Source organism: Brienomyrus brachyistius, chromosome 15 (genome assembly GCF_023856365.1).
Source record: "Brienomyrus brachyistius isolate T26 chromosome 15, BBRACH_0.4, whole genome shotgun sequence".
Classification (NCBI taxonomy): Eukaryota; Metazoa; Chordata; class Actinopteri; order Osteoglossiformes; family Mormyridae; genus Brienomyrus; species Brienomyrus brachyistius.
This window is the reverse complement of record NC_064547.1, coordinates 1,913,074-1,934,082: the sequence shown is the minus strand read 5'-3', so window position 1 is coordinate 1,934,082 and position 21,009 is coordinate 1,913,074. Positions and strand designations below refer to the sequence as shown.

At 43.3% G+C, this 21,009-nt stretch overlaps 3 protein-coding genes across 7 annotated transcripts; 2 read left to right on the top strand and 1 right to left on the bottom strand.

Moving 5' to 3' along the window:
* Window positions 1–2,189: 2,189 nt before the first annotated feature.
* fam32a (family with sequence similarity 32 member A) lies at window positions 2,190–3,406 on the bottom strand. The gene is made up of 4 exons (XM_048977539.1): window positions 3,254–3,406; window positions 2,945–3,086; window positions 2,568–2,621; window positions 2,190–2,460 (listed from the first exon to the last, which is right to left on the bottom strand). The coding sequence occupies exons 1-4, from the start codon at window positions 3,325–3,327 to the stop codon at window positions 2,392–2,394; spliced, it is 339 nt and encodes a 112-aa protein (XP_048833496.1). The 5' UTR covers window positions 3,328–3,406; the 3' UTR covers window positions 2,190–2,391.
* An 898-nt stretch (window positions 3,407–4,304) lies between these two features.
* On the top strand, window positions 4,305–6,276 carry mrpl54 (mitochondrial ribosomal protein L54). The gene is made up of 3 exons (XM_048976629.1): window positions 4,305–4,460; window positions 5,181–5,337; window positions 5,980–6,276. The coding sequence occupies exons 1-3, from the start codon at window positions 4,343–4,345 to the stop codon at window positions 6,110–6,112; spliced, it is 408 nt and encodes a 135-aa protein (XP_048832586.1). The 5' UTR covers window positions 4,305–4,342; the 3' UTR covers window positions 6,113–6,276.
* A 143-nt stretch (window positions 6,277–6,419) lies between these two features.
* On the top strand, window positions 6,420–20,149 carry malt2 (MALT paracaspase 2). 5 transcript variants are annotated; one of them, XM_048976625.1, is made up of 17 exons: window positions 6,420–6,961; window positions 7,767–7,915; window positions 8,127–8,293; window positions 9,595–9,725; window positions 10,351–10,501; window positions 10,769–10,950; window positions 11,162–11,258; window positions 12,077–12,121; window positions 12,205–12,246; window positions 12,641–12,844; window positions 13,689–13,866; window positions 14,560–14,634; window positions 16,054–16,181; window positions 16,572–16,721; window positions 17,468–17,625; window positions 17,733–17,861; window positions 17,936–20,149. In XM_048976625.1, the coding sequence occupies exons 2-17, from the start codon at window positions 7,779–7,781 to the stop codon at window positions 18,374–18,376; spliced, it is 2,415 nt and encodes an 804-aa protein (XP_048832582.1). In that variant the 5' UTR covers window positions 6,420–6,961; window positions 7,767–7,778; the 3' UTR covers window positions 18,377–20,149. The 5 variants fall into 5 exon arrangements, with proteins under 5 accessions (XP_048832582.1, XP_048832583.1, XP_048832581.1 ...); XM_048976626.1 differs by having other exon boundaries at window positions 6,420–7,018; XM_048976624.1 differs by having other exon boundaries at window positions 6,420–7,915.
* Window positions 20,150–21,009: the final 860 nt, after the last annotated feature.

Sequence of the window (21,009 nt, the reverse complement as noted above, 5' to 3'; positions counted from 1 at the left end):
TCTGCGATGTGGTTCGAGTTTCTGCCTGGGTAACGTGTGTGGAGTGTGCATGTTCTCCCCATGTAGTCGTGGGGTTTCTTCTGGGTGCTCAATCCTCAGTCTTTCACATAAATACAGCAAAGAAATATGGTAGTCCAAAACGCAGTTTTGACATCACTCTTCGCTCCACCACTGCCTCAGCTATATCCAGTTTCAGGCCTACCACAGAGTTGGTCGTCTGTCAAATTGCTTTGCAGCCTGCCGTTTAACATTGCACCCCCAATAGACAGCAGCAAAAAGCACTGATGTTACTGGACTGATAGAATATGTCTGACAGTTTTCTACACAACCCAAAAACCTAAGGGCGAAAAATCAGCTTTGCCCTAAAGGAACCACCTTTTCTGGCTGGGTATCATATTCCAAAGAAGGGTATATAAAGAAAATATGACTATATTGTAAAAGCTATCTTTATGTCACTGCTTTGTTTCAAAGAAATAATGGGAGAAACCTTTTGTCATACCCATATCATGTTAGTCACCATGATGAGTCATTTTTGTATTTATGCCATAGTATTTCATTAAATATTTGTATAACATTTTAAGCAGTCTAAGACTGTCCATAATTTAAACATTTACTATCATGCATATGGCAGAGGAATTTAAAATTTTTTAGAAAGATAACTGTCACGCTCGGGAATGGGCAAACAGGTGAATGTGGGTAGGTGATCACAGACCAGGCAGAACTGGGGAAATCTGGGGTTTATTCCAGGACTGGAATACCGGGAACATGGACACCACACTAACCACAAGAGATCCACACAAGCTACACAATTCACGCAATGACGGACGAGGGTAACAGGCAAGACCAAGACAAATAGGACATGACTTAATTAAAATAAGCAGACACAGGTGGAAACGATCAGGGAAGAACACGTGGGAAACTAGAGGGCGTGGCACACACGAGGAGCAGACGAGCCGGGTATCACAGATAATATTAAAAAATAATTAAAATTAGAAATTTAAAAACTGGAACAAAAATCAAATGTTTACCAATAATTTTAACTTATGGCTAGACTAGATTAAATAGGATATATAGAATATAGGCACTGTACACTTAATTAAGTACCTGGCTAGTACCAGGTTGGACCCCCTTTTGATTCAGAACTACCTTCTTCATAGCATAGATTCAACAAGGTGCCTGAAACATTCCTCAGAGACTTTGGTCCATGTTGACATGGTGCAATAATGCAGTTGTTGCAGATCTGTTGGCTGCACCGTCATGATCTCCCGTTCCACCACATCCCATAGGTGCTCTGTTGGATTGCGATCTGGTAACTATGGAGGTCGTTTGAAGACAGTGAACTCATTGTCATGTTCAAGAAACTTGTCAGAGATGATATGAGGTTTGTGACAGGGTGTGTTATCCTGCTGGAAGTAGCCATTAAATGCTGGGTACACTCTGGTGGTCTGCAACAATACTCAAGTAGGCTTTGGCATTTAAACGATGCTCACTTGGTACGAAGGAGCTAAAAGTGTGCTAAGAAAATAACCACCACACCATTAAACGACCACCAGCAGCCTGAATTGTTGATACAAAGTAGGATGCTTTCATGTTTTTTACACCAAATTCTGGCGATACTAGCTAAATGTCACAGCAGGAATCGAGACTCATCTGACCAGGCAATGTTGTTCCCATCTTCTATTGTCCAATTTTGGTGAGCCCATGTCCATCGTGGCCTGTGTCCTGTTCTTAGCTGACAGGAGTGGCACCTGGTGTGGTCTTCTGCTGCTGTAGCCCGTCTGCTTCAAGGTTCATTCAGAGATGCCCTTCTGCATTCCTTGGTTATGATGAATGGTTATTTGAGTTACTGTTGCATTTCTATCAGCTTGAACCAGTCTGGCCATTCTTTGACCTCTGCCATCAACATGGCATTTCAGTCCAGAGAACTGCATCTTACTAGATATTGTTTTTCAGCCCAGTGATGATCGTGTGTTAAAATCCCAGTTGATCAGCCTCTGGTACCAAAATCCATTCTGATGTTCGAAATAAACATTAAGTGAAGCTCCTAACCTGTATTCATATGAGTTTATGTATTGTGCTGCTGACATATGATTAACTACTCAGATATCTGCTACAACGAGCGGTTGAACAGGTGTACCTAATAAAGTGACCAATGAGTAAACGTTTCTTTTAAAGTAAAAAGCATGTGAAATTGTCAGACGACAATTGTCAGTTTATTTCACAAAGTCACACTCAAAGCATAAAATGTTTATACATTCTTGCAATCATCTTACAATGGACAATATACAGAATAACTAAAATTACATAACCAAGCTGTTTTGTTGCAAGACAACTAAATAGAAATGACAAACTTCCATCAGATTATTCCAAAGCCTCCAATAATCTTCCTTTTTATTTGGTCCAGCTGACTTTGGGAATATCATAATGCTCTGTTAGGGTATCCAGGTGCCGATTAAAATCCTGAAAAAATAATACAGAATAATTTAATAATATAAATGTATTTCCACCGATAACCTTTGAGGTTCATGCGCAAGTGAATCAATTTTATTCCAACTTGAATTTCTTACCTCAACTCTTCGTTTGTGTGTTTTTGACGCTTTTTTCAGAATCCTTTCCATTTGCTGTAGTAGATGACAATAAAATTGTTGTGATTTTAAACAAATGTCCAGGAATACGTCAATCAACATATTAAAAGTAATAATTGTAAACCAAGGATGGATAACCCTACCTTATCATTAAGTTTAATGGAGTCTTACAGCAAAACTCGATATATGCGCATTGCAATACAATTCCATCCAATCACAATGAAGTGGTTATGGATCGTCATTATGAAACTACAGCTGACAGCAAGGTCAAGGTAAAGTGTCGCGATCGAGTCGAAGTACTACAGATACAACTATTGGCACCAAAAATGACGATCCGTGAATACAGCCATTAACCTTACCCTCTTTTCCTGCATTTTATCAAACGCCATTTGGGCTGGAGTTCTTTTATCCATGTACCCTTTCTTCGTCTCTGGTTCTTCTTTCTGCGTCATCATCTGCTGCTCCAAGCGCTGCTTCATCTCCTTGTCTTTCTTTTTCTTCCTATAATGACGCCAAATGACATATACACATACAGAGAGAAGAGAAACACCGCGGTCAGTCAGCTTCACAAAATATTCGGTCTACATTTCTATAGCAAGTCCGCCACAGAAACCATGCTGACAGTTACGTATCTGCACTTCAAAGATATTACGGTATGTAGTAATTACTTTTTCCCCGACGAAATATCGCCAGCTCCTTTAAGCTTCAGCGATCCCTTCTGCACATTCTCGTACTCGGCCATTATTATTTTCGTTTGCTACCACTCTTCTTCCTCCTCAGTATCTTATGTGCCTGATGAAGACCAACGCTAACACGGACACTGCCATCTACTGTTGGGAATGCGCGCGGCTGTCCGCGGCCCCTAGTTAGGAGCCATTAGTATAAACCGGAGGGTACAAATCTTTTTCAATCGTTAAGTACATGTACTCATAATGTACGCATAATAATACTTATATACGAGGCAGTACTCCGGCTTTTACCATCATTTAACGGTCAATTCTACGTAAAAAGTCCTAAGTGCAACCCAATACATTGACATTCTCATATAATTTCTCTTTTTTTTCTTTCAAATTGATAACTTTTCAATTCATTATGTTTGCCTGACAAGGGATTATCAACCTGTCCGTACACAGACAAATGTTCCAGTGGGAAAAATAATTGAGGGGAAGTAAAATAAAATAAAACTACGTAGGTGATGAGATAAAGCAGGATACTGACTTCAGTCGTTTCCCTGGCTAGATGTGCTAGCTTGGCCACGTGCTTATCACCTTATATAGTGTCAGATTGACTTCCACCATTTTCATAATCCACCATAGTGTCTATATTCAAATTGTCATCCCAGAACTCTGGGGCATCCTGAGTACTTTTCCTTACAGAAACACCATTCTGAACGGTATAAACACAAGGCATCCATTGCAGATGTAACGAGATGCCCGGTGCAGGATATGACATTGTATTTCTCTATATAGATATAGTCAAAGTGGTACCAGATGGAGAAGTGGCGATTGCAATGCCAAATTTGCAATTTGTCTCAAAGAACTGTGTAGGCAATCCGGGTTTAATCAAAATCACTGACAGCCGGATTTACGTCTCTTTGTCGAAGGTAGTGGAGCATTTGGAAAAATGCAACCCAATCGGAAGGCAAATCACTGCAATGGCTGGGGGTCGGCTCTGGGGGTCGCTAGAGTACAAAGCTACTCTCGTCGCCGGAAACACGTCACCACGTCGTGTGCACATTGTGGAAGGAGAGTGTGGAGATGTCTGCACTGTCTGGGGTTGTTAGTAAATTTAGGTTCATTGTACAAAAATCCGAATATGTTACACACACGTTTAATTTCAGAATACAGACTTGTGGTTATGCTACAAAGAAAGCTGGTAAGCTTTTGTTTTTTTAGCTAATTTTAGGAGTATCTGCAGTCGCTTCAGAGACTCTTCGTTGTTTAATTACTGACCAGTTGCGACCTTGGTTTTCATCGGTTTCATATGAAAACGTCACGTTGGGACCCTGCATGTTTTTATTTTCAATATACGCATTGAGCGAGTTGTATATGCGTAAAGTTTGCCAAACAGCTGCTAGATTTGTTAAATATGTAGTGTTTGTTTTTCTTTAGCTGTCAGTGTGATGCTGTTAGCTATGATATCTGGTTGGCAACTGCGGTCTTGTTTGTTAGCGTACAAATTGTGGTTCTTCATGATTTATTTTACCCACCATACAGAATATTTTCCTCTGGGCTAAATAAACGTGCGGCAAGGCTGATGCGCGAGAAATCGATTATGTGGAAATGGTTTGAATTCCGAAATCTGACGTGGACCAGCCTACTGTAATCTGCGAGGATACCGTTCATACAAACGCGATAAAAGTTCATTAGTATTCAAAACCTTTAAAGCTTCAGTATTACAAAATATTTAAAAAATACAAGTCAGTTTTTATATGTTCAGTACTTTGTGTAATTTAAGTTTTATTATAATGCTACAAGCATTATCGTGATGTATATCGTGGATTGTGATTCTATTCAAATATATTGTGATATGACATTTTGGCCATGTAAACGCTTCATATGCACAGTTATTAATGCATGCATGCATCATTTGCAGCTGCCAAGGGGAAATCCAAAGGTATGACGAAGGAAACCCTGAAAGGTCCCGAGGTTTGTAAGGACCCTGTGCATCTGACCAGCCACGCGGTCGGGGTGAACATCTTCAAGCAGGGTCTGGATCCTCCACTGCGGCCACCCGAGGAGTACCCACCATGGTGAGACGCGCTGCGCCAGGTTGCATCGCGGTGTGGCTCATCAGTAATGTGAATATTAACTTTCGCATAGAATTCCTTATATCAGAAATGCACATTATAACTAGTCGCAGCTTAATTTCGAATATCAAGTATTTGCATTCTAACTATAGTTAGAATTGAATTAGTGATATCCTCTAGTAATGAATTAAAGGTAAAACTGCTGGCCATAGAAGGTCACTAGTACAAATCCCGGGGTTGGCAGAGTGATTTCATTGTTGGGCCTATTGAGCGGGGCATTTGCTCCAGGGACACTGTCTGACCTGCTTACTTATCCTCACTAGAATGTGTCTCTATGTAAATATCCTATAACTGACTTGAATTTTCTGACGCGGTTCCATACCACTCGCACTCAGCCCACTGTGCTGACTGTCCTGACACACTCTATATTCAACATTAAACACTAAACAGGACATTATGATGCACACAGTAGTAGCACAGTTATATACATTAAGATGGATGGCTGTTTACAAGGCTCCTGGGGCATGCTGGGAAATGCAAATTGGCTTCGCCGTTTCATCAGGCACCACAGTGTAAAAAGAAGAGAATTAAATTAGTGGTCTGATAGTGGTTGATGCTAAAGGATTTCTTTTTCGCCTCCCTTAGGCTGTTTCAGTTAAATCTGGGTCCCGTAAAGAAGCTGTCTGAGCTCGACCCAGACAGCCATGGCTACTTGAAGAGAGTGAGGAAGGAGCACATATGGCGAGACAACAAATTGCGAAAAGGCAAAAAGTTTTAGCGGACTGTTTTGGGGAAACCAGCATTCTGTGGCCGTCGGTGGATGGAGACATTGAGAACTGGGACTCTCCCACTACTCTGACTGGAGTTTCAGCCGTCATCTGTTATGACTCGAAGTTTGAACTGAGACTTGAATTTGTAATAAAGTGATCTGTTTGAGGGTGATGGATCTCCATTTGTTTCCAGCAAAGTATTTGAACGCCGGACGGCGCTTGTGCCTCCCATGTTTCTGCTATGAAAGAGGAATCAAAACATTTTACATTCTATTTGTTTAGTCTATACTGTTGAAAAATTAACTAATTTTAAATGTGCATTTTATTGTAAATAACTGCAAATAGAACATCACTGAATACAATGTTAAGTTGTTTTTTATGAATTGCTTGTAGTTTTTGCAAATGCCATAATATCCGATCATTTTATATTCAGATTTTGATTTCGTTAATGTACTGACTTGTGTAAGTAGAAAAAAAGACCTGTTGACTTTTACACGAAAGTCAATAACACTTCTACAAAAAGGGAAGCGTAAGAAAAGTCGCACGCCTCCTTGGCTTGCTTCACGCAATACGGCCAGGGAATATGAAAGTACAAACCACCCAATGGCATTAGCAAACCCTTACAATTATTCTTAAACATATTTTACGTTAAATATGCCGGAAGGACAAACGCGTTTGTGAGCCGCCGCACAAAGTTTCTAGAGAGCCCAGAACTATTTCTTCAAACTCATCTGGCTTGATTTGGAAAGATTTATGGATTTACTTGCGTGTAACATTTGTACGAAGTAAGAAACGCGACGCAGTGGATATGGGCGTTAGATCTGCGGCACATTCCGGAAGCAGACTGCGGAGCAGTGGTATGCCTATTTCTTATTTGATCTTATTTCATAACCACTAACCTGCATCATACTGAGGTTAGTACGTGTAAAGGGTAGTGATTATACCTGACGAACAGATCGTAGACACCAGAATTAGCCATTAATTGAAATATAAGTTTGTGTTTCTACAGCAGTATCTTTCGCCTTCTCTGCCGTCGTCGAAAACACGCTTTCGTGTCAAGGAGTCAATTGATGGCTGTTTTAAGTAGATTTTAGGGGAAAATACGTCGTATTTATTATACCAGTACAGGGGAGGGATAGAAATAAGTCTAAGGTTTGGCAGAAATATTGCTCAAGTTGAATAAAATGTCACATAATGTTTCCCTATTATTAATATTTTCACCTGCCAGTTGCCTGTGAAATGGAAAGGGAAGGAAAATCGTGTCAATATCCCTGTGAGAAATTAAAGAAGTACAAATGTTTTTGTTGCCACTTCAACTACTAAAACTAGATAGATTCTTGAAGCGTTTAATACCAGTCGCGGGGATATAGTTTAACTGTTTAACAGATTTAGTTTCATCTTGTAAAAAAAAAGCGCAAATGAATTAACTTGTTGCAAAGGCGATCATTATTAAAGTGGATTCATTCTATCATGTATGTGCGCTTCTGGATGATTTACCATGAATTGATTAATCACCGAAGTAATTGATTTGTCTTTGGGTGAAGATGTAAAACAGCCTCTTTCTTTGCGCATTAGAGGAGCCGTCATGTGCCATCGTCCACGTGAGCCTGCAGCTTCCCAAACGTTTCCCCTTTAATGATGACTTTGGGTCCATTGTGGTAGTGAGTGGCAGGGATGGGGGACTGGAGCCTGGGCTTGGGAACCCTGGGGGAGGAGGCGCTGCGCAAGCTGGCGGCAATGCTGGACAACCCCAAGTGCGGCTGGCGACAGCTGGCCGCTGCGCTGACGGAGAAACCGCAGTTCCGCTACAGGTACGGGAAACTAGCCGGTCATCCCAATCTTAACTGCTTTGGTTTAAAGATCACTGGCGTTTTCGTCAGCAACATATAAATTGTGTGCGTTTCAGTTATTTAAAAAGTATTAGGTATATGAAGCTGCGGTTGAGTGCTATAATAATAACAGTATATTATATTAGTATAGTAACTGTCTGTCTTATTTTGATGTAATTTGGTCGCCTTGCAGTGAGAAGCAGCTGATGGGCTGCTCCCTCCAGGTGCTCAGCTCCACCGGCAGCCCCGGCCGCTCCCTGCTGGCCATGCTGGCCGACCATGCCTGCTCCCTGGGTTTCTTGCTGCACTGCCTCAAGAAGATCGAGCACCACAGTGCAGTTCAGTATCTCAGTTTTACAGGTAGCTACCAACTACTGCTACTACGGCCAGGCCTGCCTTGTGTCCTGCTCATGCTCGGAGACATGATCTCCACCCCACCCGGACACACATAATTCTTGAATCCGCACAGCCCGCTGACTTCCTATAACACACACACATGCACACACACTGAAATAGTCTGCGCTGTTTTATCAAAATACAGGCTAACTAAAAGGGGAGACACACTATCATTCGCAGCTTTAATGCTTTGAAGTTGTCTATTGGAAATCTTAAAAACACATTCCTTATTTACACATAACGGGACCTTAAACGGCCCAGACACAGGCCTATACAGAATTACCACTTGCATTATAATCCACTCTGTTCATTAATGTTAATAGCCCACCATTGTCTTTTTCATTAGTCTCTGCTATCTTTTTCATTTTTCTCTTTTCTGAGCGCCTGACTTTTGATGACGTGCCGTCTTCATAGTTGACAGAAGGGGGGAGGAACGATGTACTTTTGACACTTTTGGTGTGATGGACCAAACCATTTTGTGCATTATAGGGAGGTGTAAAACTGTTCTTGACCACGATGTCAAAGATTATTGGGAAGATAAAGTCACAAGCTTTTATGTGATTCTCAAATGCTATATAAAGTATAACGTTTTCACAAATATTTTGTGAATGAATGGTTGTCCCTCCCCCCCCTCCTTGATCCAGGGCCTGGGGATAAGTGATCTGGTTTCCCTCCTCATTGCTGGCTCTGGCTACAGCCACCCTGTGTGTGAAGCATGAGATGGCAGCCTGTCTCAGGAAACCCACCTCAAGGCAGGGATCCCCCTGTATGGGATGCCAGTCCATTCGAGGGCAAATACACTATGACCTGCAGCGAATAAGTTAAAGATATCAGCTTGCTCAGTCGCATGTCTTCAGACTGCTGGAGGAAGCCTAAAACACAGGGAGGGCAGACATGCAAACTCCACACAGGCAGGCTGGACGATGAGTTTTTACTGTCACATCAACCTGTCTCAGGTTTAAGTCCGACCTGGAGCACTCTCTTAGCCAGTTTTTTAACATTCATTAATGTTAATAGTCCACCATTTTTTGTAGTCACCTCTGCTAACATTTTCCCTTCCATCCTTCACTCCTTTTCTGAACACTTAACTTCGTCATGTTTACATTCATCTGGAGAAATCCAGTGACCATATGTTTACGTCAATAATAACTATCAACTTGTAGTCGTCAGTTTTGTAACAGAACTGAAAACAAATGCACTTGTATGAGAACTAGGGACAAATGGTGCCTGAAACATTGTAATTCTTGTCTTTCTTCCTTTTGAAGTGATGGAGCGGATCCAGATTACAGTTCAGCCGGAATCTCAGTTTGTGCAGGAGGGCAAGAGCGTGACTTTGAAGTGCCAGGCGACCGGGCCGATGGGCCTGACCTACCAGTGGTTTAAGGGGAAGGAGGAGGTCGGCTTCAGTGACGAGTGTCTTATTTACCTCAGTGTTGGGGCTCTTTCCCTCATGTAGAAGTGTATGTTTTTCAGCCATTAAAGCTGTGATTCTGTGAGAGAGCATCCTCTCACATACTTACAGGTACTGAGTAGGATTGTTTGGCAAGGAAACCATCAAACAAAGTTTTGCTTTCAGGCTGTAGTAAGAAATGAATTTTAAGGGGGGGGGGGTCTGACGACTCTACCGGTACATTGGGATAGATTTTCCCAACGACTGTTGGGGGAACAGACACCCCCCTCTGTAGATTTTGCCGACAGCGGGGCTAAACTTTTTTGAGAGGAGTTGTGTGATTGTATAATTGTGCTACCTGGCTACGTGCCTGAATGGTAATTTTTTTTTTTGAGGTAGGGGGCAGTGAGGTTCAAACCTGTTATTTTAATACCTGCCGTTGTGGCTGGTTGGTGTTACCATTATTTTCATCACTGCAGTTAGTATTGGTAGTACAGTAACACTCATTGTAGGTGTTTCACTCTTTTGTGTTGTGATTTGTTTGCCAATAAAAAGCTAACAAGTAATTGGCTGTGGATTCATGCTTTGATTTTTTATTTTTTTTTCTTTTTTTTTTCTTTTGCGCCTTTAGGTTCCTGGTGGCAGTGGCTCTGAGCTGGTGCTGTACCCGTTTGTGACACCTCAGCAGGGGCACTACATCTGCCGTGTGAGCCAGGCGGAGCACTTCCTCTTCTCGCAGTGGGCACGTGTCAGTTTGGCGGGCTCGCGCAGTGCCAGCATGGGTACGCTCCTTAATGCTTTTAGGGGTCATTTCAAACATCACTGCTTAATGTGCAGTGGTTCACTCAGTAGTCGGCTTCTGTATGAACCCACCAGGTTGCCTTGCTGACTTGGGACAGAATGCAGTTAAACCTCTGAATGCTGGACATGAGCACCTGACAGGGTCCTGTCTTTTCAGTCCCGCTGGCCAAAAGTCTCCAGAACTTTCTGGACTGTGTCTGACCAGCTTTGTTTCAAACAACATGCAAGGGTCCCTCTATGTTTTTCAGGAACTGTTTACAACTTCTCCTCTGCGAGGGATCTGTGCATCATCAGGCAGCCCCAAAGTATGGCCGTGTCTGAGGGGGAAACCCTGCATCTGGAATGTACAGTTGAGGGCAACCCAGTTCCCGAGTACCAGTGGTACCATAATAAGGACCCTCTGCCTCTGGCTGTGGACTCCCATCTCAAGGTCATACTTAATTCTGTCCCTAATAAAGGGCATAACCATTTTGCTGAACCATTTTAGCTTGTTTTTTATTTGTTTTAGGAATAGTTGCTATCTAGGTTTTTGCTTTTTGGTCATTTTCAGAGTTCTTTACGTTTGTTAGCTTTTCTTGGTAAATTGGAGTTGCTTCTGGACTTTTCAGATATTTTTTTTTTGACACATGCTGTGTTTTTAGATTCCATGTGTGACCACTGCAGATAGGGGGCAGTATAGCTGCAGAGTGTACAATTGCTACCAGGAAGTCTGGAGTGATGAAGTTCACGTGTCAGTCGGTAAGTATGAAGTACAGCGAGTACTTCTGTGGTCTGTTATACAGGGGAACATGTTACAAATGTCTTGGAAATTTATACTGCCCGGCCAAAATAAAGTCGCACTTTATTTTGTTGGATCGCCTTATGCAACAGCTCAATGTTTCTTTTCATCCAGATTTGTATTCGTTTCTCGCCACGATCTTGTATTGATGGTAGGTTGAGTTGAGGTCCTGCAGTTGAGTTGAACCATAAATCTTCCTTCAGCACATTCCAAAGACCTTCAGTGGGGTTAAGTTGAAGACTCAAGGCCAATTCATGTGTGACAATGATTCCTCATGCTCCCTGAACCACTCATTCACAATTCGAGCCCGATGAGCCTTGGCGTTATCATCCTGAGATATGCCCATGCCATTAGGGACGAAAAGGTCCACTGATGATGGACGAAGGTGTAATCTGCTCATCCAGTATGTTCAGGAAGTCAGCTGACTTCACTTTATTGGTCCATAATGTTGCTGAGCTGTAATAATGATCCAGTCATTGGCTTTTAAGCATTTGCTGATTTTAAATTCAAATAGTGATTCAATTTTTTATTTATTTATTTTTTTGGACGGGCAGTTTATTTACATGAAGTAAACCAGCATTTTGTTCTTCATCAACAGGAGAGTAAAACGTACACTTGCTTGCTTCCACATTGTCTGTAATACAAATAACAATATACAGAAAAAGCACAAGTAGTACATGTGACTATTATGTATGCACTGCCCTAAGCAAACATATATACACGCAATAGTAAATCTCTTAATATAATGTTAGACTTTAAATTGGTTTGTGTTCCTCAGGTCCCTGCTCGTTCTCTGAATCTTGCTGGGCTGAGAATGTCCAAGGTATGTCTCTCACCCACCGGGTCTGACATTCTGAATGATGCTTGTGAAAGACCTGTGTTCATTACCTGGATTTTTTTTAACAGGTTCATCTGCATGCCCAGTGAGGCTGTGCCGTCATTTCTATGGTGAGTGTCACACACGCAGCGCCGTCTGTCAGCGCGCTTTGAAATTCCTGTCCTGTCCTTAATCCTTGTTGTTCCAAGCTCAGTCACACAGTATAACGTTTCTCACGGGACGTGTGCATTAATTATATAATTTTTTTCTGTTAAGAAATTGAATAATAAAACGCTTGAAAGAAATGTGGTTTGTAATGCAAATATAAAATGCTGTTTTAAAATTACACTAAATTACATTAAAGCTTTTGTCCAAAGTGACATGAGGCAGGTAGTATAAGCAATCAGCTGTCAATGAGCCAAGATTTTACTGATTAAGTTGAAGGTTTGTAGTTGACCTTCCAGTAAAGTAGCCGTATTGCTGTATGTTGGGCCCTCGCTTCTCAGCCTGGTCTCTCCTACTCAGCGACAGACAAGGTGGCCCTGCTTATTGGGAACATGAACTACCAGCACCACCGGCAGCTGAAGGCCCCCATGTCCGACGTCCACGAGCTCACCAACCTACTGCGGCAGCTGGACTTCAAAGTGGTGTCTTTGCTGGACCTCAGCTGGCAGGAGATGCACAGTGCCGTGACAGAGTTCCTTTTGCTGCTGGACCGCGGCGTCTACGGTCAGTCTGGGGGGGGGATTTGTGGAGTTTCTGTTCAGAAGTCTCAGCGATTGGTTTTGTCTGATCACCTCAACGAAGGACTTTGCAGGGAATTCCCTTGTGTGTGGGAGCTGCGCCAATAAGGCTGTTTGTATAGCTAAAGACAGCTGGCTGTCAGGGATTCCTTCAAGGCCACTTTGCAGTTTAACAGACCCACAGTGTCACAGAAAGCATCCATGCCACGGCCAGTTTGACTTTACATTACAACCGCGTTAGATGGTGGCTTATGAAGTCTGGTGTTTTGTGAATGTTCTTCGTTTTATTGAGGTATCTTATGGGGCGCAGAGAGGGAAAGTTCACATACAGAAAGTACAAATGCAGACCGAGATATAGTTTCAACCAACCAATTGAGCATGAAGTGTGACGTTCACAGAGTACTCAGCTGGTTAGTTGAAACAGAATCTTGGTGGGGACTTTTACTTTCCATCTCTGGGCTCAGTCAGTCACTGGTGCATGGGGTCCTGTAGGCCGTATCTGTTTGAATGAGCACCATGTCATTTGCTTATATTAACTGGGAGCCAGCTGGCAGAGCAGACTGTGATAATCGTGTGCGATTCTGACGCCCCTGCGAAACTCGGCTTCATTAGGTCAGTGAGCCAACCGCGAATTACAGGCTGCGATCTGAGAACAGCGCCCCCCTTTGGGGCTTGGCGCTCGTGAGACTGTCCCTGCTAATTACCCCTGTGCTCTGGACCCTTGTCACCAGGTCTAACAGCCTTTGTCACTCAGTCATTTTTTTTTCCTTGAGGTTTTCTTGCGGTAAAATGCCAACGTTTGACGGAAGCTGCTCCTTGTCGCACTTCAGGGTTGCTGTACTTTGCGGGTCACGGTTACGAGAACTATGGCAACAGCTTCATGGTGCCCATCGACGCGCCCGCTTCTTACACCTCAGAACACTGTCTGTGGGTGCAGGACGTGCTGCAGCGCATGCAGGAGCGTCAGACGGGGCTCAATGTCTTCCTCCTGGACATGTGTCGCAAACGGTACCTTCCTCATCGCCGTAGGAGCTGCATCTTCATGCAGGGCTGCCAGCTCTCACGCATCTGGCCTGACGTGCTTTCAGACGTCAGTCTCTCGCATTGATATTGATGGGCTGTAAAATGGTTGCCAGGGGGTTCGATGTTGCTTAGCAATCGCTGTTCGTTCACATTAGAATTTGTTAGTGATAAGAACCACCACAGCATTTGAATACATCAAGGTCCTTTTGTAATTTTTATGTATTAACCTTAATATTTATTTACTTGAAATTCATTCAACGCAAGTAGCAAATCAGTCTTAAAATAGAAAGCTTTTAGTGCTAGGAATAGCACATCTTTCTTGTTTTTACTGAAGGAAAAAAGAACAAATATTTATGCCTATGTATTGAGGGTGTTTAGTATTGAATAAGACGGTTGGCTTCTAGGCCGGGCCCTGCTTGCCCACTGTAATGATTCACCTGGCAGTGGTTCATTACTGTGGCACTAACTGGGAACTGGCTCAGACATGCTCAGTGTAGTTTGCTTATTCGGAAACTTTGCACCTATTAATGAATCGCCATTACTTGCACACTTCAGACACTTAAAAAAAACAAGGTATTTTAGTACTTTTATATCCGCATAAAGCCAAGCTAACTTTTTGTGTTTAAATCTGATGCATGGTTTTTGGCTTCGTTTGTCCCATATGAACTGTTGCCCTAGAAACCTGAACGATGACGTCATTCCACAACCAGGGCCCCTGAAGGTGACGGCTAACATTGTTTTTGGCTACGCTACGTGAGTTTCTCAGCCCTTGGGCTTTTCATGTCAAATCACGTCTAACAGTTAACCACAGCCAAAGTTGCTAAAAAAAAATGCATCATCTTCAAAAAGGTGATTGGGTAACACTTTACTTGACTGGGCACAAACACTTAGTAACAATTCAGTTACTACTAAAGTACAAATCGTGAGCAAATACAGTAGCTGCTTGAGATACAAGAGGTGTCACGATTCATTAATGATGAACAAAATCAGTATTTCACTTGCTATTCGTTGCTTGTTCCTTCAGTAGCTCACAAAGATTTACAGAATTAACAGATATACTAACGAATAGAACAACTGCTTTGGATAAAAGATCCTTCACCATTTAATAACGATGAACAAACATCAGATCAGTATGTAACTAAGACTTGGTTTGTGGTTAATGTAGGGGTTAGTTTATTCACACCAAAAACAGTAAAAAAAATAGAGAAACTGAATTATTTTTTTGTCAAAACATTTTAAACTTAATCGTGCCTTTAACAGGTCTTGTTCACTGTTGACTCATGTAAGACCGAAGTGACTTTGTGTCACGCCCAGCTCGTACGATCCTCGTGTGTGTCACGCCCAGCTCGTACGATCCTCGTGTGTGTCACGCCCAGCTCGTACGATCCTCGTGTGTGCCACGCCCCCCTGATTATCCGCGTGTGCTTCCCCGATCGTACCCAGCTGCACCCTGTTATTTTGTTCTGTCTTGTCCATTTCAGTCCGTGTCTTGCCTTGGTTTCTTGTCCGTCGTTGATGTCAGTACCCGTGTGATGTTTCCTGCTCTCCTTTTCCCTAATAAATCCCCGTTTTTCCCGACTTCGCCTACTTGCCTGCTTCCTGCTCGCATGCCGGCCCGCGTGATCACCCGCTATTACCAGCGATCGTAACACTTAATTGTACCAATTTTTTTTAGGTGAATTTGCTGAAACACTGATGTTTTGGCCTCGGCTCTATGACTTTTCAGTAGATTTATTGGCACGTTCTAAGGCTGCTCCTGTGTAACTAGAGTCTTATGCGTCACTTAAGTCACTTAATTTGCACCCCAGTTCTTTAGCAAGATGGTGGGGGGTTTCTGTGCCCAGTGCACACACGGGCATTTTGGACTCTGCTGCCTTTAATTATTGTTTTAGCTATTATGTCATTTGAGCTCAAATCATGTTCAGATTAGCAGAACTAAAGTTACTACTGTTAGACTCTTATGGGTCAGATCTATACTTCACTCTAGATCTGGAAAATAATGATTTAGCCACATTCCCGCCATAACACGTTACCGTCATCATTTCCGTGGGAGCAGGTGGGATTGGAACCTCCAGAGGTGTGATGAATCAATACTAGACACTGTGGTGCTTGTGGTAGTGATGGATTAATGACTTGATGCATTATGATTATGTCAAAGCTGTGAATTTGCAGGTGTGTTGATGCTGAGGCTTATGAGATGAATAAAGACGACGTGTCCAATGGGATCTTCATGAGCTTCCTTAAGAGGCGCCTCCTAGAGGATGAGAAGGTTACAGTCATGCTTGATAAGGTAGCTGAAGGTATGAAGCTCCTGTTCTCACTCTTCCTGCCATATATATCCTTGTCACTGCCGGGTAGCTGAGCCCCTGACCAGCCTTAGCTTTTCTCATCTCTCTTGTTCCTTTCACTGCTGCCGTTTTTGCACATCTAGCACGAGTCTGCAGCAGTATTATAGTTTAAATCTTTGGATTTTTTTTTTTTTTTTTTTTTCCGGTGGCTGCAGTGCAAAATCCTGCTAAATAGTATTTAAAAAAATGGTAGCTATTATTTCAGTTGGTTTCAGAAACAATATTTAGTTTCATTTAGTTGTATTTTTAAAAAATGAATTTGAATTTTCCAAAATGTTTTCTTATAGTTTTAGATTAACGATAATAACAATAGCTGGCACTCTCCCCGCCCCCTGTTCTCAGACATGGGTCGCTGTGACATCACGCGCGGCCGCCAGGCCCTGGAGCTGCGCAGTAACCTGTCGGAGCGGCGTGCTTTGACCGATCGCGTCGAGGCCTCCAGCTGTCCCGTGGCCATGTCGGCTCGGAACCTGCAGTGGGCCATCGCTCACGGTGAGGCCGTCCGGCTGCGGGGTTGGGAGTGGTGGCTTGCTGGGCGCCTTCATGACCATGCCTTCCCAGAATCCTCTGTTCGGATGGCTGGAGGCCGGCGGGGGCTGCAGTGCATGTGAGGCAGTGCATCTAAAGCCCCACCCCAAAACAGAGTTCGATCATATGTAGCACTTTTAATAGTACGGCTTCCGTGACAGAATTTGTTTTGTTGTCGTAACCATGCAGCTTCTAAATGGCTCAGAATTTAGAGCCCAAAGGACCCAGCGTCTCCGCCGTGTGAGGACCGTGTGCTGCTCTGAGGGACGCTGTTAGACTAGACAGCTGCAATATCTGCAGCCTCAGCCAATCAGTTAGGTGCAGAAGTCTTCACGCAATTGAAATCTCTGTCCGCCGACCTCTTATTCCTTCAAGAAATGCACATTAGACCATGCGAGAGAAATTGGTTGCACTGCTGCTCTGCAAATGAAATGTTCCAGTCGGCATTCTCTAGCAAAGCCTGAGGTATTAAGATAAGCATCATCTTTGCACACTTTACACTCCTGTGCAGTTTTGAGTGAGCTTATTACCTACACCAGTCTTGTCGATACATGGAGGATCAACATCTTGCAGACAGGGAATATTCGTTTTTCTCTAAAATGCGCAAGTCTAACTCCTGTTTTGATCATTTTTACTTTATCTTTAGTGCAGGCCGGGTTGTGTTAACTATGGTAAATGGCTGAGTGACGTCACCTCTCGTCTCGCGGCAGTGCTTCCGGAGAGCCGCTGCCTGCAGTTCGACTGCGGCGTGAGGGTCCAGCTGGGATTCGCGGCCGAGTTCTCCAACATCATGGTCGTCTACAGCCGCATCCTGCACAGGCCGAGCCACGTGGTGGCCTGTACGGCCCAGCTGTCTGACTTCTCGGAGGTGAGCGCGTCTGGGCAGGGTGGGAGTGAGGGGGAGTGTCCTCGCTGTGCCCCCCCACCACAGACCTCTAATCCGAGGCTTTGCTCGTCTCCCTTCACCGGCTTCAGGGCGTAGACGTGGACTTGAAGCTGACCAATCGGGAGAGCCCGCGGGACGCAGGCAGCTGGCTGCTCGCCGCTGACGATTCGGCAGAGCTGAGCCTTTACACTCGCTTCACGGCGCTGCAGAAGCTCAAGGTGAGGACCCTCGCTGTCACTTTGTGACGCTTCATCTTCTCGGTGTGCTGACCGTGTGCCTGTGTCTGCCGCAGAAGGAGCTCTCATTCACGGTGTGCCTTCAGTACCAGTATGACAGCCTGGATGAGCAGGTGCAGGAGAGGCTGACGGTCTCTGTAGGCAAACCCCTGGTGGCTAAGCTGAACCTCTCTGAGGCCTGCCTTCCCTGCCACGCCTCCACGGCCTCCTCCTTCGACTCGCAGGTTTTCGGACCCGTGAGGTCTGGCGGTTCCCCTGAGCCACTTCACTGCTGCCCCCCAAGCGCACACAGCCAAAGCCCCTCCTCGGTCGGCTGGGCGCCGCATCTGAAGCCGGGGAACTGTGCCAACGCCGCCTGCCCGGGCAGCGCCAACGTCCCGGAGGAGACATTTAGCCCGGAGTTTGAGCTCCTCCAGACAGAAGCTCCTCAGGCTCCCTCAGCTGCCTGTAAGAGTGTGCAGCCCAGTCGCAGCCATTTGGAAGACCCTCCCATTTAGCCGGGCAAGCAGAACTTGGGAGGACCTTCCCATCCCGCCGGGCAAGCAGAACTTTCACTCTTTTTAGAGAGTCAAACCACAGAACACATCTCTTAAATTGCCACTAATCTGTATTTTATATTTTAAAACAGGATTACACTCTGTTCTATTATAAAGCATTACTTAAAATTAGGGTAACTGCATGCGTTACGCTAATCTCATATTTAGTATCTATTAACCTAGTTGCAAAGCGGTTGTTTTGTTCTAGATTGAGTTTTATATTTTAAAATGACAATTTGCATAATGAGCAAATGATCCTGGGATGGATGGATGGATGGACGGACAGACATGGATGAACACCTTGGTTTATGAGCACACTAATCAGTAATTATTTTGCTTGTTTATTAATCAAGAAATGTGCATCTTTATATGTAAAGGTCATGACAGTAATATGCTAGGTATGCTTATTTTTGGAAAAGCACATACTGTGTAGTAGTTAATGTGAACCGTAGTATTTTCTAACCTAGATGAATGTAATAAAGGACAACACAGAACAAAATGCTCAGATTTATTTTCCTGGCTTTTTACTGAAGAACAACGCCTGTTATGAAGTTTGTTCTACTGGACAACACTGCAGACAGTGAGATGTTTTGGTAGAGATGGTATTTCACTCTTTCTTGCTGTGCTGAGGGAGCAAGTGTTCTCCTAGTTACACAAGTTAACTTTTCACCGAAAGCTGAATCCTTGGCCCACCAGACCTGATCCTTACCACTGCGTAAAGGGTCATTGATCAGGAAGGCTTTTGCTGTGGCTGAAAGATGGTAGCAGAGAATGGAAACTGTATTTTCTAATCTCCACTAATAAAATTGGATTTGTTATGTATAATGCGTCTTATATATTTAATTCAAAACAATGTTGAAACAAAGTGGGCTGTTATGTCATGTCATAACGCTTCCTTGTGGACTGATTTATATATGACTCATTAAAACCTTGGCAGTAATGATGGTGTCACGTAACAGTAAAGATGTAGGAAAGTCTGAATCATATGACAGTGATGCATGATGGATAACATCACCCTGATCTACCGCAGTCTGCACAGCCGCTAGCCACGTCCAATGGCATTCCGACACATCTTGCAAGATGTATTATTTGATTGTAATGTTTTCATGATTAATTGTTAAACACTCTTCTCTTTCATTGAACATTTTGCACAGTCCAGGGTTGGAATCAGTTGTTACCCAGGTTGAAAATTGCTGATAAATGTCAAATAACTTCTCCAATTGTAAGAGGTCGCAGAGTTTACCTGAATAAATTAAATTTATTTTGTAAAACCATTTATTTCATATTACTTAGTGGCTCAGTGGTGAGTATCGTTGCCTCACACCCAGTACCGGCCCAAACCCATGTGCAGCCCAGGGCGAACTTTCCTGCCACAGAAGTGGGTGTGGCATCGGCGGTTGCTGAGTCAGCGCCCTTCAGAAGATGGCTTGGGTTGACCGGCACTGTTCACACCTGCATAGTTCAGTTTGAATCCCATCTCTGTGTATGGCCTTTGCATGTTCTCCCAATGTTGTCTAGGTTACCTCTAGTAGTCCCGCCTTCCTCCCACTGTCCAATCTCATGCAGTTAGGCTAACCTGTATCTCGAAAGTGTGTCTGCCGTGTGATTGGCTGGGCGGCCAGGGTGTCCCACATTCATTGGCTTTTTAAAAGCAAAGATATGTTGATTATATGAATATGTGTGATAATCTCAAGTAAAATGTTAGTGAAACAAAATAAAAACTTCTGTAAACTTCATGGTCTGAGATTATTATTTATAGTGGAAAACCAGGGTGAGATGTACAAGCTTTGATTGGTCCAGTCAGAACATGTCGCATCGGTATGTCACTTCTCAATTCATTCTTGTACCCAGAAACAGGAAAAGAATTTTTGGATAAGATGTTTTTCGTGATTACCATCTCTTTCCATATTACATGTAACCAACTTATCAGCTAAACTTTTCTATTTCCACAAAACACATTTGAGATTGAAACAAAGTACTGGTCTAGTGAGCCAATGAAGCTTGCATCAGTGGAAAGAGATTTCATGGACATGTTGCAACTGTGATTCAGAGTGCAAGTTGACACCTGCTTTTCTGTCCACAATATGAGATAGTGAAGATCATTTCTGTGGCAGTTTCTGTAGGGGGGGTGGTGAGTGACTCAGTGGGTTAGAATTTTACTGTTGGGCCCTTGAGCAAACCCCCCTAACCCCCTACAGCTCTGTACCTTTGGAAAAATATGTACATTGCTTTGGATAAAAATGTATGCCAAGTAAAAGTGTTATTGTAAAAGGTTATAAAAATGAGAACAATGCATAAATATGTAAAATACAATGAAGTAGACCCCTTTGCCTACTTTGTCTTGTACCATTTGGCTCATTCTCTTTTTAAGTTACATAATTGTTAATATCACGTGAATTTGTAGCAAACACAAACGTTTGCTGTATGCAAGCTGAAATCATGCTATATGTTTATACTATCATTGTATGCTGTGAAAAGTGGCAAACTTTAGGAAGCTTCTGAAATCATTTGTTGAAAGACAGGATTATCCATCCTTCTTCCAGCTATATATCCAGTGTATGGACAGGGGGCCCGGAGCCCATATAGGCAGCATA